The sequence below is a fragment of the Arvicola amphibius genome, chromosome 3 (assembly GCF_903992535.2).
Source record: "Arvicola amphibius chromosome 3, mArvAmp1.2, whole genome shotgun sequence".
In the NCBI taxonomy this organism is placed as follows: domain Eukaryota; kingdom Metazoa; phylum Chordata; class Mammalia; order Rodentia; family Cricetidae; genus Arvicola; species Arvicola amphibius.
The window spans coordinates 84,638,631-84,653,062 of record NC_052049.1 but is presented as its reverse complement, the minus strand read 5'-3'; the positions used below and the strand labels follow the sequence as shown (position 1 = coordinate 84,653,062).

At 44.5% G+C, this 14,432-nt stretch overlaps 1 protein-coding gene across 1 annotated transcript in view; it reads left to right on the top strand.

The window, feature by feature from the left end:
• Window positions 1–13,939, top strand: part of Deup1 (deuterosome assembly protein 1) — a 49,433-nt gene extending 35,494 nt beyond the window's left edge. The window contains exons 10-12 of the mRNA XM_038322993.1: window positions 2,630–2,826; window positions 10,498–10,612; window positions 13,172–13,939. Coding sequence (XP_038178921.1) covers window positions 2,630–2,826; window positions 10,498–10,612; window positions 13,172–13,348 — 489 coding nt within the window. The 3' untranslated portion in view covers window positions 13,349–13,939. The remainder of the gene's footprint in view (window positions 1–2,629; window positions 2,827–10,497; window positions 10,613–13,171) is intronic.
• Window positions 13,940–14,432: the final 493 nt, after the last annotated feature.

The following is a 14,432-nucleotide window of genomic DNA, read 5'->3' as shown; positions in this document are numbered from 1 at the left end:
TGACATTTGTGATACTTGAGTAATTTTAAAATGGCAGCTGTTTTATTTTCTTTTCTCTTTCTTATTTTAGCCTGCATGTATGTTTATGTACCACATGCATGCATTCATGCATTGCCCACAGAAGTCAGAGGGTGTCTGATCCCCTTGAACTGGAGTTAAGGAGTAGGGATAGTTACAAACGCCATGTGCATGGGAACCAAACCCGCATCATCTGCAAGAGCAGCCCGTGCCCTTAACCACTGAGCCACCTCTCCAGCTCCCGCTCCATTTCCTTTCTAGACAGGAAATTACTGATCTTGAGATCGGTCCTAAGTAAATAAATACAGATTTGAGAACATTCCTGATTGCCTAATTCTGAAGTAAGGTTGCCTGATCCTTACTTTCTTCCGTTGAGGAGAAGAAAGTTGATCAAAGACGCCTGAGAAAGCCCTTTGTATGTCACTGCCTTGTGGGCAGCTTCCTCTGGCTGTGCAGAAAGATTGGCTGGGTCAGGGTGGCTCAAGTTTTTCCAAGTCTCAGTGAGCTGCTGAGATGCCCTCCTCGGAGTCCTCATTGAGAATCAGACCTTCCTCTGCATTTCCTAGATTGTCTCAGTTTGCAAGAAAACAGTAAGGAAATTCAGCCTTTGGCACAAAACAAAACAAGTAAACATTTTAATAGCTTATTTGTGTGTATCACATAAGTGGTTTATAAGCTGGTTTTCAGTGTTGACATTAACATGATTGTTTGGTTGATTACCAATGTGCAGCTATTCAAAAATGTGAGAAAGTTGGGAGGACTTTGAGTGTTATTCTATGTGAATGGTTCTCAAAGCTTGGAAATTTAGGGATTTCAAAAAGAAATGTCTAAGCTCCAGTCATTTAGTTTCCTAGGCCTTGAATTCCAAACGTTTGGAGCTTCAAAAGTGATGGGCTAGCCAAGGCAAATGTTTGGTGTTAAGGTATTGCCCTTCTGATCCCAGAGAACTGTGGTCCCCTAGGCCACAATGCAGCTTGGGATGGTCAGCTCACAGGACGGAAGGGCAGAAGTGGACAATAGAGCATCACACACAGCTTTCCCACAACTTGCTATGTGAGAACAGAGACTATCCTACAAAGCAGTACAAGAAGACCATAAATACACACACATCACACACACGCACACACCCCTTCCCTGGGAACATCCTATAGTTTTTAGCAAAAACAACCTGAGAAATCTCTAAGCCTCTTGTTTAAGCCATTCATTTTGTGATTTAAATATGCTTTCTTCTACAATCTGGGGCGGTGCATTAATATCCCGGCAGCAAATCTCTGCCATGAAATGATATTGCTCCAACGTGCAGCGTGGGCTCTGTCTCCACTGCAAGATCAATGCAGCAAAACAGTCCAGAGTCCAGTTCAGTCCACATCAGTTCAGCATGCAATCTGTTACATCACCCGGCAGTGGGCTTGAATATTTTAATCAATATGTAATTGGAATAATTGGAATAATTTATTATTTTTACTGTTTTCTCACTTTTATAGCAAAATTAACTCAAAATAAGCTAAAGAATTAAAGTGAAATAATGAAATCATAAAACAAATAGAAGAAAGTGAAAGTAAATATTTAATAGCTCTTTAAAAGAAAGAAAATCGCAATGTGAGGCAAAGAGGCAGGAGTAAAGGAAAGATGACATTTCACTAAACTAAAACAAAACCCAAAGTCCTTTTCTAGACAAAACACGCCATGCACCACAATTAAAACCTTATAAGTCTATGTTTAAAAACCACACAAACCATATTTTCAACAACCAGAGAAACACTGTACTGCTGCCTCTAGTGTTAAAAGATACTTTGATATTGGTAAGCAGAAACTCCAAAGTGGGAATATCACCAAAGACTACAAAAGCAACTTAGATTCTGTAGAGTGAAAATCACCAAGGAACATGAAAACCTATTCGACTTCAGTGATAAAGGCTGCTGTTTAGTTACCATTAGCAAACCTAACAAAATGGTGATATCAAATTGTGAGGGTCATAAAATAAGATCCTCAGTCTACTGTTGGTTGGAATTTATGAGATTTTTTTAAAGGATTTGTGTGTGTGTGTGTGTGTGTGTGTGTGTGTGTACACACGCACGTGTGCCTCGTGTGTTCACTCACCCTTAGAGACCAGAAAAGAGCATCATCTCCCCTGGAGTCGCAGTTCCCAGTGGCTATGAGATGCCAAAGCGGGAACTGAACGCGGGTCCTTCAGAAGAGTAGCAAGTGTAGCCTCTGAGCCCTCCGTCCCTCCAGCCTAAATGTGAGAGAGTACTGAGTGGGTTGGCACTTCCCCTTGAGCTCCTCAAAAACCTTCACTCAGTTTATTCTCATGTTGTAAAGGAATTCCAGTGCAGGCCTGTGTATGCTCAGCCACAGCACTGCTGATGAAACAGACTCAGTTGTCAAGATTTGACACCTCTTTAATGCAGCCATTGAGAGTCTTCCAAAATATACTTTAATTAACTTATTTATATTAACACTTTACATTTAAAACGTTCAGGAGGAACAAAGAGTTCACAAAAGCCATGTCACCTAGCTCAAATAAAAGGGGCTACCCAACACATGAGACCAAACGTGGAAAACGTGTCATGTGTGAGGTCATTCAGTGGGGGTTTGTTTTACTCCCCAGAGTATGAACTTCAATGACAAGGAGCAGTCACAGTGCCCATCAATTAACAAACTGGAATACGAGAATGAGAGGCTCCGAAGCGATCTTGCAAAGCTCCATGTCAATGGGAAGGCAGCGTGGCCTACCCAGAGCAGCTATGATGAAGCGGGAGCAAGCGCCTACCAGAGCCAGCTGAAGACAGAGACCGCTGGAGACAGGTATGCTAGCTTAGCTGTAAAGTAGGCATCAGAAACGCCTTGTGGGAAATTCGTAAGTGGTATAAAACGACGGCTTCCTGGGCTGTTTACATTCTCTCTGGTAGTGATAACGCAGGAGTCTGGGCACACTGTTTTATAAGAAGTACACACCGCAGTAGCTGGGCGGGGAGTTCCCAGGGACTTCTGTTTGCGTCATTTCAGGACAGTCAGGCAGGAAGACAAGCAAGTAATCCTTTTAAAGTTGTGAGAACAGAGAAAACCAGAAATTCCCCCATTAGGCATGAGAAAGCAAAACATGTGAAAGTGTCACTTCTGTCTGTCCTCCCATGTTACAGATATTGCCATGGTAACCGACTGCTGGTCACGTGCTAACAAGGACCCTATGGACAGTAAGAGAGTTCAGTGCGTGGAAGATCAATTCCCATTGTCCATTTTATTCTCACGATCTCTAAACGCCTTAGCTCACATCCTAAGTCAATGTTAACCATGAAACCTGCTAATTAACTCAATTTTCACCAACGATTTATGGAGTCAGGAGTGTCTCTGGAGGTGGTTCCCCCAATCTCATGAACTGCTCAGCAAAGCGATTCTTTTTCCATTGAACTCCTCAGAGCCGTGAAGACATCAATTGCACTGTGGGTTTTGGAGGAGGGCTATGGCTGCCTTCACCACACTTCTCTGACATGAGCCGTTCGTGGCGCTTATGAAAGACAGAGCACACTGGACTTGCCCTGTCTGTCCTCAGAAGCCTGAGGTCCTTGGTGTGGATGCTTAATAATGTTTTCATGGTTTCTTGTGTGCAGCATGTTAGTGGGGATTGTATGAAGGAATCTGTGTAATATGTGTAGTGGCATGAATGTTGGCCACTAATCACTAATATTATTAGTAGTATATTGCATTTATAATATTAGTACTTTTGTAAATTCATGGTGACTAAAACGTGTATTTTAGTGACTAGATTAATCGCTGAACCTGAGGTTTGGAGAGGGTCATGGCAGGCTCATCTTGGTAGCTAAGCAAAATCTATGGAACAGACCCAAAGGGGAGGAAGTTTATTCAACACTCTCCAGTTCTAGAGCAATGCTCTCCCTTCCCTACCTCAGTTCTATAGGTACTAGAAGGATGGATTCTTTTGTAATTTTAGATTTATTTTATATTTATGTCTATATTGCCCCATGCGCATGCCTGGTGTCCACAGAGGCCAGAAGACATTGCTGGATCCCCTGGAACTGGGGTTCCAGATGACTGTGAACTGCCATCTGGGTGCTTGGGATCCAAACCCTGGTCCTCCGCAAGAGCAATTTCTATGGATTGGAGCCATCTCTCAGCCCCTAGAAAGGTGGATTCTAATAATTCCAGTGCTTGAAGTATCAGTCTCTCCAAAGCCCTGATTTAACTAACCCCTCTCTAGGTAGTGGAGAAAGGATCTAGTGGTGGAGGTCTCGGGGGGAACTGTGTTGGGGGGACTTTGGGGAGGATGGCACTAGTGGTGCTACTGTGGGAGTACTACGGGGGTGTCAGGGTGTGAGCACTGTGGTGGAGTGCCATGGTGGGGGTGCCTGTGATGTCATAGTTGGAAGTGCCATGATGCGAGTGTCACAGTGGAGATGCCTTGATGAGGGTGCCGTGGTTGGGGTGCTGTGGTGGGGTGCCGTGGTTGGGGTGCCATGGTGGGGGTGCCATGGTTGGGGTGCTGTGGTGGGGTGCCGTGGTTGGGGTGCTGTGGTGGGGTGCCGTGGTTGGGGTGCCGTGGTGGGGTGCCGTGGTTGGGGTGCCATGGTTGCAGTGCCATGGTGGGGGTGCCATGGTTGGGGTGCTGTGGTGGGGTGCCATGGTTGGGGTGTTGTGGTGGGGTGCCATGGTTGCGGTACCATGGTGGGGGTGCCATGGGAGGGGTGCCATGGTGTGGCACCATGATGGGGCTTCAGCGTAAGCACTGTGGGAAAAATGAAGAGACCTCTGGCCACAGTCAAAAGCCTGTCCTCTGATGGCTAAACACATGCCGATCGCCCTGTAGCACTGAAAACCTGTTCTAAGAGGTCTTTTCTAATCTAGAATAAGAACCTCACAAAGCATGTCCCTACCTTCAGTCTCCCAGCAAAGCCCAGCCCTAAAGATGCTGGGAACAGCTGTGGCACTGCTGGCTGAGCTCAGCGAGTCACCGAGGGCCCTGGGCTCCCAGGCCTGTCCTCACCACTCGAGCAAGTCTGGTAGCATCCAGTGAGGTGCTGTGCCATTACTCTGAAGTTTGTTAGTTTAAAAATACTTTGCTTGGCCCTTAATCTTTCTTTGCCAGGCAGTGCAAATGTATTAAAAGTGCCCCACAAAAACAAGACTGTGGGAGACAGAGGCAGGAAGGAGTAAAGGCGCTGCGGGAGATTATCTTAATAAGCAGCCTGGACAACTGCTCCTGCTGCAGAGCTGGGCCCTGCCACTTCCATTTGCTGGAAGTTTCAGTAAATTTGTTTTAATGCTTCGTCTGATTTCAGTGTTCTTCAGTGACCTGGTTTTGAAAAGAAACAGCATTTCAAACAGTCTGAATAAATTGTTGCCATGTAAAATCCACAATGGGGAAGAGTTGTTGAGATGCAGGGACACTGTGAGCTCAGCAGCAGAGAACTGGAAAGCAAGAAGCTCCCTGCTGGTGCCAGCAGCGGAAGAGAAAGACTTTCCCTCACAGCCCAGCTCAGGGAGTCAAGTAGCAAGATCTATATGCACATATGTGTGCATGTACATGGGTGTACATGTATGTGTGCACACGTTAGTATATGTGTGTATAAATACATGGTATATGTGTGTATGAGTGTGTGTGGTATATGTATATGTGTATATGAATGTGTGTGGCTATATCTATGTGTAGTGTATATGTATCCCTGTGTATGTGTGCATGTGTATGTATATGTATGTATGCATTGTGTATTTATATATAGGTTATGTATATATGTACATATATATTATATATGTGTGACTATGTATGTGTGTGGGTCTGTGCATGTAAGGCATATTCATGTTTGTCAGACATAAGTTAACCAGACAATGACCAAGTCATCTTCACATAGCAATGGCTTAAACTATTTGGAGGAGGAAAAATAAAATTGCTTCAGAAATCTCAAGGTCATTGTCTAAAGAGATTCTCCCTTGTAATGGAGGAAGACTGGCACAGTCTGTAATATAAACAGTTATTTATTCTTAACTTTTGTCTTTCACTCCTATTGGAAGATATCGCCATGCTAGCTCAGTTGAAATCGGGAGCATTTTCAGGCAATCCAAAGCATTTAGTTTCTAGAATAAAAACCTATCCATCACTTTAAAATTGTTATGAGATTTAATGGAATTTTGTTAAGATGTTCTGAGTATTATTCTTTAAAAAATAATGTCTTGAAGTTGCAGGAGACTTTACAAGCTGATTCAAAGTACTGGGGTCCAGAACTGTTAATTCAGAACTAATTTTAATGAAAAAACAATTTTGTCATAAATGGGGCTTGCCTTCATATGAGAATACACATTTCAAAGTGAAGTCACAGGGGCTGGAGAGATGGTTCAGCGGTTCAGAGCGCTTACTGCCCTTCCAGAGGACCTGGGTCCAGTTCCTACCCACATCAGACGGCACACAGCCTCCTGAAATTCCCTTTCGCCCCCCACCAGCTCCTGCACGCAAGTGGTGCACACAAGCCCACACAGGCACACACACACGCATGAAAATCGATATATCTTTTAAAAAGTGATAGTCTTGGTTTAACTTTTTATATTATGAATCAAGAAAACATTAGTAATCGGAAACATTCATCGTTAAGATGGCTTCATGTTTAGCTAATAAAGTAAGTGTCTAATAGGAAAAGGCCACAAAATTAGCAGGTTTGTCATTGCTGCTTGCAAGGTCCCTTGTCAAGGGATGAATCTAAAAGCCAAAAATATGTATGAGAATTTTGTCCTGTGTATTAACCAGTAAGGAGCAGAACGCAGAAGCCTACAGGCTCCAGGCCTGGAGAGGGTACAGGCCACAGTAGGGGGAGCTTCTGTGGAGTGTAAGAAGGTTGGTGCTAGGTGGTGGGTCCCCTAGCCCAGGAGGAAGACCCGGAGAAGCGGCACGGGAGGCCTAATTACCTCAGGCAGGACTTCACATTCCACGAGGAGTTCTGCCTCCCGTGCAAGCAGATGAGCCGGCCACACTTGGCGAGCCTCGAGCAGGGCCTATGGGAAAGCTAATTGAACAGTGAGACGTGAGAGTGGATATCAAAAGCCTTCTGAAATAATTTTTAAGCCCTCTTTAAACTGATACGTGCGGCATTTTGTGCAAGGTGGTTTTATGAAGTATTGGAATGGCTCTGTCCTAGAAGGGCTTTCAGCTATAAAGATGATTTAAGCCAAAGCACTTTACTTCATAATATAGTTTTCTCCTTCAACCTCAATATTTTATTGATCTTATAATATAAAAAATATTCCTATATAAATCTTAGTAATTAGCATCATAAAGTCATCTCTGTGCATTCACAGCAAAACGGGTAATTGGGATAATTATTTAGATAATTTAGAACAAATAATACTTTGTATATAAAATCTCCCACAGTCTAGATTGCACACACACACACTTCTCAGAGCACCTCCATTATTGTCTTGTTTTTCCATCCTGAAGTGTAGACACTAGGTTCAGGCCAGAGATGATACACGGGTTCATTATACGATTGTTACTGTTCAGTCTGAACTGGGAGATGTTTCATCTATTGTTCACATCATAAACCATGTTATTTCCATTTCATTTGCTCCTCTGTTTCCATGGTAATTATGGTGTGAGATAATGGGGGGAAAGGTTTATCTCAAGATAAGTAAAACCGGGAAGCATTTGTTTCTCTGCGTTGATCTGCAGGCACCTAGTGCGATGCTTTGTGCCATTTGTATGCACAGACATGAAGAATCCTGCATAAGAAGCAAGTCTGCATGGCCTGGGCTTTGGATGAGAAGAGAAAAATACAGTGTGGGTTTTCAAATTGTATCAAAACATCGCTTTGAAAATGGTTAACACCTGTGGGAAATCTGGATTATTAGTAAGGATAAACAGCTTTCAATTCAGGAGATTTTTATGGTTCATGGTCTTTGGTGATTTGATTAAACTGAAGCCCCGCTTTCATGAAAGACATTCACTTAGCCAAACAGGCCGGGTGGGGCAGTCTTGGGCCCAATATTAAGGTTTGTTGTTTTGTTCCCCTATTCACTTATATGCTCGGTGTTTTGTTTTTACTTACATCTCCCACCATATTTTAGCACAGACAATAAATTCCATAGTGTGCTTTGCATTCTTATTGTAAGATTCGACCTCAGGAAAACTTGAGTTCAAAGTTACTGGTTCCTAGCCATTTATTCTCATTTGTAAAGTAAACAATTGTTTTTGGGGTTGACCATTTGGTGCTAGATAACCAGCAGTTTCCCCTGGGGAAGACCGTTGCTCCCTCTCAGCGTCCCTTAGTTGCCTATGGTTTTTTTGTATAGATCTGAGGCACCATAGGCTTGTCTCCATCCACTGTGCCAGGTCCATTGGCGCTGTCCCTGGTCAGCTCACATTTGGGCGGTCATGATGGTGAGACTTTATGGGTGCAGCTTCTGATGTTTCTAGGAGGGACAGTCACACAGCAGACTCTATCCTCTGGCTCTAACACTCCTGCTCCGTCTTCTGTGGTGTTCTCTGAGCCCTAAGTTCAGGAGCCATGTTGTAGGTGTAGCCGCTGGGGCTAGCTCCACTACTCTACCTACATTTTGATGAGCTATATTTGCTGTAATGACTTCCGTCTGTTGCCAAGAGAAGTTTCCTCCCTGAGGGGTGAGGACAGTGCTTTTCTATGGATATAAGGACAAATGTTTCAAATGTAGTCATAACTATGCTGCTTTTTAGTAAAATTGTTGGTTCTTCTCCAGATCCATGACTTTACTAGCCTTGGGCCGTTGGTGAGGTTTCTGGGACCAGGCATGATTATCCTCTTCCTAAGTGAATCTTCAGTCTGATTAGAGAGCTGGCAGCTGTCACCAAGGCACTACTGTACCTTTAGGGTTCTAGTGTCCCTCTGCTTGTGGATGCGAGTCATGGGTGTCACAGTTGTGTAGGGCTATTGACTGCCTCCCTCCCTCTGAGTCTAAAGTAACGTTAGACAGACTGAGCTGTTTGTATTTAGGAATATATAAGCATATATGCATGCAGGTAACAATTGAAAAAAGAGGCCATGAGTTTGAAGGAGCGTAAGCTGGGAAATATATGCAGGAGGCTTTGGGGGGAGGAAGGGGAAGGAGGAAATAATGTAGTTATATTGTAATCTCAAAAGTAAAAAAGAAAAGGTTTTTCATACAGTTGTAATAAATGATTGAAGATGGACTGGTGTCTTAGAGGAATCTAACCCCACTTAGTGGGGACGGGGACAGAGGAAGGCAGAGACACTGAGGCAAGAGGACTTTGTGTCCAAGGAGAGCCTGGGGGACCCTGTCTCACTTCCAAGGAGAGACTGCGGGACCCTGTCTCAGATAAAAAAAAAAAAAAAAAAAAAAAAAAAAAAAAAAAAAAAAAAGCCAGGGCATAGCCCAGTGTAGGCACATGCTCCAGTACCAGAAAGAAAGAAGGAAAAGAAAATGAATGGGTAAACAATTTAACTTTACGGTTAGTTTCTTCATCTCTGGGGACATCCACTTTGTTGTGCTTTTTTGAAGATCAAATGGGCATTAAGATGACGTATGATCCTTATTGGGTGTCTAGGATGCACCAGGCATCATGTTCCATGTGTTTTACAGGCATTGGCCCTCCACCTATCCTAAGAATTCTTTCTCCTAAGTGTGATAGAAAGTCAGAGAGAACAAAGAAATTACATGAGCAAGGCGCCTGGGAAGGCACTAGTGGGAAACACGCTGTATGTTAGAGAACCCGGAGGAATTGGTTAGTACAGAGACGTGATACCACATCCCCAAAGCCTGTGACATGCAGTGGAGGACTTTAGCTTCTCTCCTTAGACTCCCCCCCGCACCATGCATGGCAGATGTGATCAGAGTTTTGAGATTTCTGTCAAATTGGCTCCAGTTGTTAGAATGACCTAAAATTGCAGCAGCACAACATAGAGTGAGTCAGGCTGAGGCTGCGGACGGTAGACTGTACTATCGATCATCGTGTTTTCTGCTTCATAATTCTGCATCCCAAGGTTTTAAAGTGAAGTTGAGATTATTTAGACAAAAAAAAAATATTGTCAAAGAAACACCCAGATGAACGCATTTATTCGTTTGGTTCTCCCTAGTGGAACATCAGGAAAATCAGAACTTTCAGCTACAACAAACATGGCCTTTGGTGGTCAGTTTGGATGAGAGTGACCTTATATGTTGGAATCCTTGGTCCCCAGTGGGTGGAACTGTTTGGGAAGATTCAGATGTGCAGCCTTGTGGAGGAGGTGTGTCACTGGGGCAGGGGAGCTTTGAAGGTTCCAAAGACTCATCCCATTACCAGTTAGCTCTGGCTTAGTGTTTGTCGACAGATGTGAGGTCTCAGCTGGCTTTCACTCCGCCATCATGGACTCCAACCCTTTGAACCCACAAGACATAAACACTTTCTTTTCTAAGTTGCCTTGGTCATGGTGTTTTACCACAGCAATAGGAAAAAAAACCTAGGATCCTTATGAAGACTGTTGACATCCATTACTTCTCTTCTAGAATTAGCCAAGACTGTGAGCTGAACAGAAGTCCAACACCGCCGTTATCATCTTTGCCATTCCAGAACAAAGAAATGACAAGTCCCTTGGTTAGTGACGATGAAGTCTTCCCTCTGGTGAGTTTCCAGAAACTGATTTTTTCCTTTAAAGGACGATTATTCAATTCTGAGATGAATATAGAGAAGGATAGAATAGCTTAAAATGTCACTTATTTTGCTTGTGTTCATTTTGCTGTTTTGAGATAGGATTTCTCTGTGTAGCCCTGGTTGGCCAGGAACTCACTATGTAGACCAGGGTGGTCTCAGAGATCCACGTGCCTCTGTCTCCAGAGTGCTGAGGTTAAAGGTGTGTGGAGGCACCTCTGAAATAGGACTGCAGGATGAAGGATGCTCTGCAGGCCATTTGACCACACCTGTCTCTAGAAGGGAAAGATAACCCAATGCCCCACCAGGAATCCTGGCAATGGTTTTCGTTTTTTGTTTGTTTTAATTTATTAGGATTTCACTCTGGCTCCAGCTGACTTAGAGTTCACCGTGTAGCCCAGGCTGGCTTTGAACTTGCAGTAGTTCTCCTGCCTCAGGTTTTCATGTGCTGGGATTACAGGCATAAATCACCAGACCCAGATAGGTCTTAGCATACAGTAACATGTATAAACTGAACATGGCCGTGTGCTGAGACATCCTAGAGAGCATCGTTGCAATGCTAACTTACGTGCTAAGGCTCTGTGGCAGAAAGGGTCAGCCCAGGAATATAGATCATCTCCAGGGGGGGGGGGAGAAAATGCGGTCCTCTGCAGGGTGGGAGGGGCCCAGTGTGGTCTAGCTGCAGACAAGAGGCTGCTTGCTATTGGTGAGGGGTGGCACCTCCTGGCCTCAGCTGGCCCAAGAGTCAACAGAAGCAAGCTAAGTAGCTCTCAGCGAGTGGGCCATTCTGCTATTGGATCCATACATACACCCTCTGGGGCTACCAAGGACAGAAAATGGGACAGGTGACACTGTCTATCCGCTAGGTGCTCTGTGTCATCCTGGGCTCCCAATGGGGAGTGGCCTACGGAGTGTTCAGGCTCCTACTGCAGAAAATACAGCCTCACTCTGGCTTAAATATCTACATGACTTTCCCCCTGAGGCTTATGAAATGCACATGGCATTCTCTCTGCTGAAGATTTTTCTAGAACAGGATTTACCATTCATCTGACCCCAGCAGCAGGATTTCTGACCTATCCTGAACCCACGGTGGAGCTCTCCTTTGTTCTAGGCCTGTCGGCCTTCTGTGATGTCCAGTAATGGCATCAAGTTGTCTGTCCAAGAGCACAGGACTTCAGTGCATATTAGCTTGCCGTCTACATGGATATCCCTCCCTTCCCCACCAGTCTACAAGCATGCCATGCCCCTGAGTCTCTGTGGGGCTTTGTTTCACCCTCTGAAGAGTGGGCATCATTTCAAGCCTTGGATTCCTCAGCGTCACGGACTTGATGCTTATATTAGTATGCAGGCATGGTCTATTGGGTGTCCAGATGGGCAAAGTCCATTGCAATTCACTGCACGTCATTAGCACAGGCTGGGGCAAACCTGGCGTCAACAGTGTCCATCCCATGCAACAGACAACTGCTTCTGACCCTCTTTGCCCTGGGTGTTTAGAAAGAGTGAGTTTGACCCATCAACAGCACACACTGCATGTTCAAGACTGTTTCCTTGGACTCTGGTGGAGAGGCTCCACCCAGTGCAGACGGTACAGTTGGGATTTAACACTTGGATGTGTCTGCAGGCCTCTGGTGTCACCTGCTGTGATCTTGAGTTTTTATAGATTGATAAACTAATAAACTTATAACCAGGTTCACTTCCATAAAGCTTTATTGTTCTTAACAAGTCAGAAGTGAAGAAGAATAAAGGCAGCCAGGTGCACTGACGGGTGCATGCCCCGAGTCCTAGCACTCTGGAGGTAGAGACCCAAGCCATCCTCAACCACCTAGAGTTCCCACCAAGCCTGGGCTACCTGAAACACTGTCTCAAAGAACAGTGAGAGGAAGACGGGTAGATAAAAGAACTGGAAAATTAATGTGTAATTTTTAAAATAATTTTATAATGTTTAAATAAAACTAATATCCTTTATTTCATTTTTTTCCTTGTGCAAATATACACTAGCCACATCACAAGAAAGCTGTGAAGTACCCCCATACCTCCCAATAAGGGACACCGAGTACCACTCGGATTTCTTCGTCAACTAAGCCTGACTAGTGAGGGAGGATTGCAACAGCAATCCCATCCTACACACACACACACACACACACACACACACACAGCCACCTCCAGCAAGATGTCCATCTTTATCCAATCTGCTACATCTTCACTCCAGATCTGGGACTTGCCTTTTTTTCTAGATTACTTGCCTTGCAAGTCAGCAAAATGTGTTCTACCTGGGCTCCCTGGTACTTATGTCCACCCTGGATTTGCAGCTGGTCACTGCAGTTGTCATTCCCAGAGCTGTTTAATGGTGTGGTGTTGAGATGGCTTATATCCCCAGGGGTTACATTACCAGGGACTAAATTGCAAGGGGAGGAGGATTCTGTCCAAAATTCAGTACTTTGTCAAAGCAGCAGGGTTGACTGTCAGGAAGGTGCATGCCTACGACTAAAGGCTCTGGATTGGTCATACCTCACTTTTCTCCCCTCTCTTCAGTCTCCACCAGATATATCCCTCCCAGCTTCCCTGGCTGCACAGCACTTCCTGATGGAAGAGGAGAGACGGGCCAAGGAGCTTGAGAAGCTGCTCAACGCACACATCGACGAGCTGCAGAGACACACCGAGTTCACGCTTAACAAATACACCAAGCCTAAGCAGAGCAGGCACATATGAGCTTTGCACCTTTTCTGTTTGCTTCCTCTCCAAAGAAAAAGGAAGGGGAAAAGGCTCCAGTGAAACACTTGCAAAGCAGACTCATGAAACTGAGAAATCTGGTTCAGTCTCCACTTCTGTAAGAAAGCTAGAAAATGTGTTTGTTCCGCAAAGCTGCTCATCTCTGCATTTCATATACTAATTGTTCTGTTAGGATAGAATAAACATGACTAGCCCCAGAGGATTTCTTCCCTATCTAAGGCATAGTTTGGGATTGAGAATAAATTATTTCTGATTTTAATCATGTATGCTAAAGTCCCATTTCCTGTTTAACAGGCAGCAAGAAAGGGAAGCGCTCAACTCCAAACGTAAGGAAACTGAGTGCAGCCACTCTGTGCTGGACACAAAACCCCCCCCCCCCAAAAAAGTGAAAGATGTTTAGATAGACACACAGGCCTATGTAAACTCCCTGAGATTTGTTTTAGAAGTGAAGGATACATCCTTGCTGTTTTTACATTCACTTTTGTAGTGGATTCTGTGCACTGTGCACAGCAAAAGTTGCTGTGCCTGACAGCCATGCCACCGCTGAGCCCAGCAAATGCAGAGCACCCGTTTCTTCTCTCCTCTGTAACCACTCTGTTTGTAGTACAATAAAGTAATGCGAGATTCAGCTGCTTCACAAATGTCCAGTTTCTACAGAAGTAATAAGAAAATGAACAATGAAATTCACACAACAAATACACAAAATGATAATCTGATATCTTGTTCTTTAAAAATGGAACACACACACACTCGCACAACAGCACCATTTAAATTTAAGAATTTACTGTGAGCAAAACAAGTATTCCAGGAGCTGGGAAGGCACCTCAGAAACAACAAGAAAGAGAACTTGTTGCTCAATCATGAGGACCTGAGTCTTCCAAGAACCCACATAAAAAGACAGGGAATGGCCTTTCACACCTGGACGCCTCCTGCTGTGTGGGGCTTCCTGGCTGCTAGCCCAGCTCCAGCTACGTGAGAGAGCCTGTCTCAGAGGAATAGGGTGGAGAGTGACAAGCAGGACACCTGACACAGGTACACACATATCCACATGCACACGCTTGCA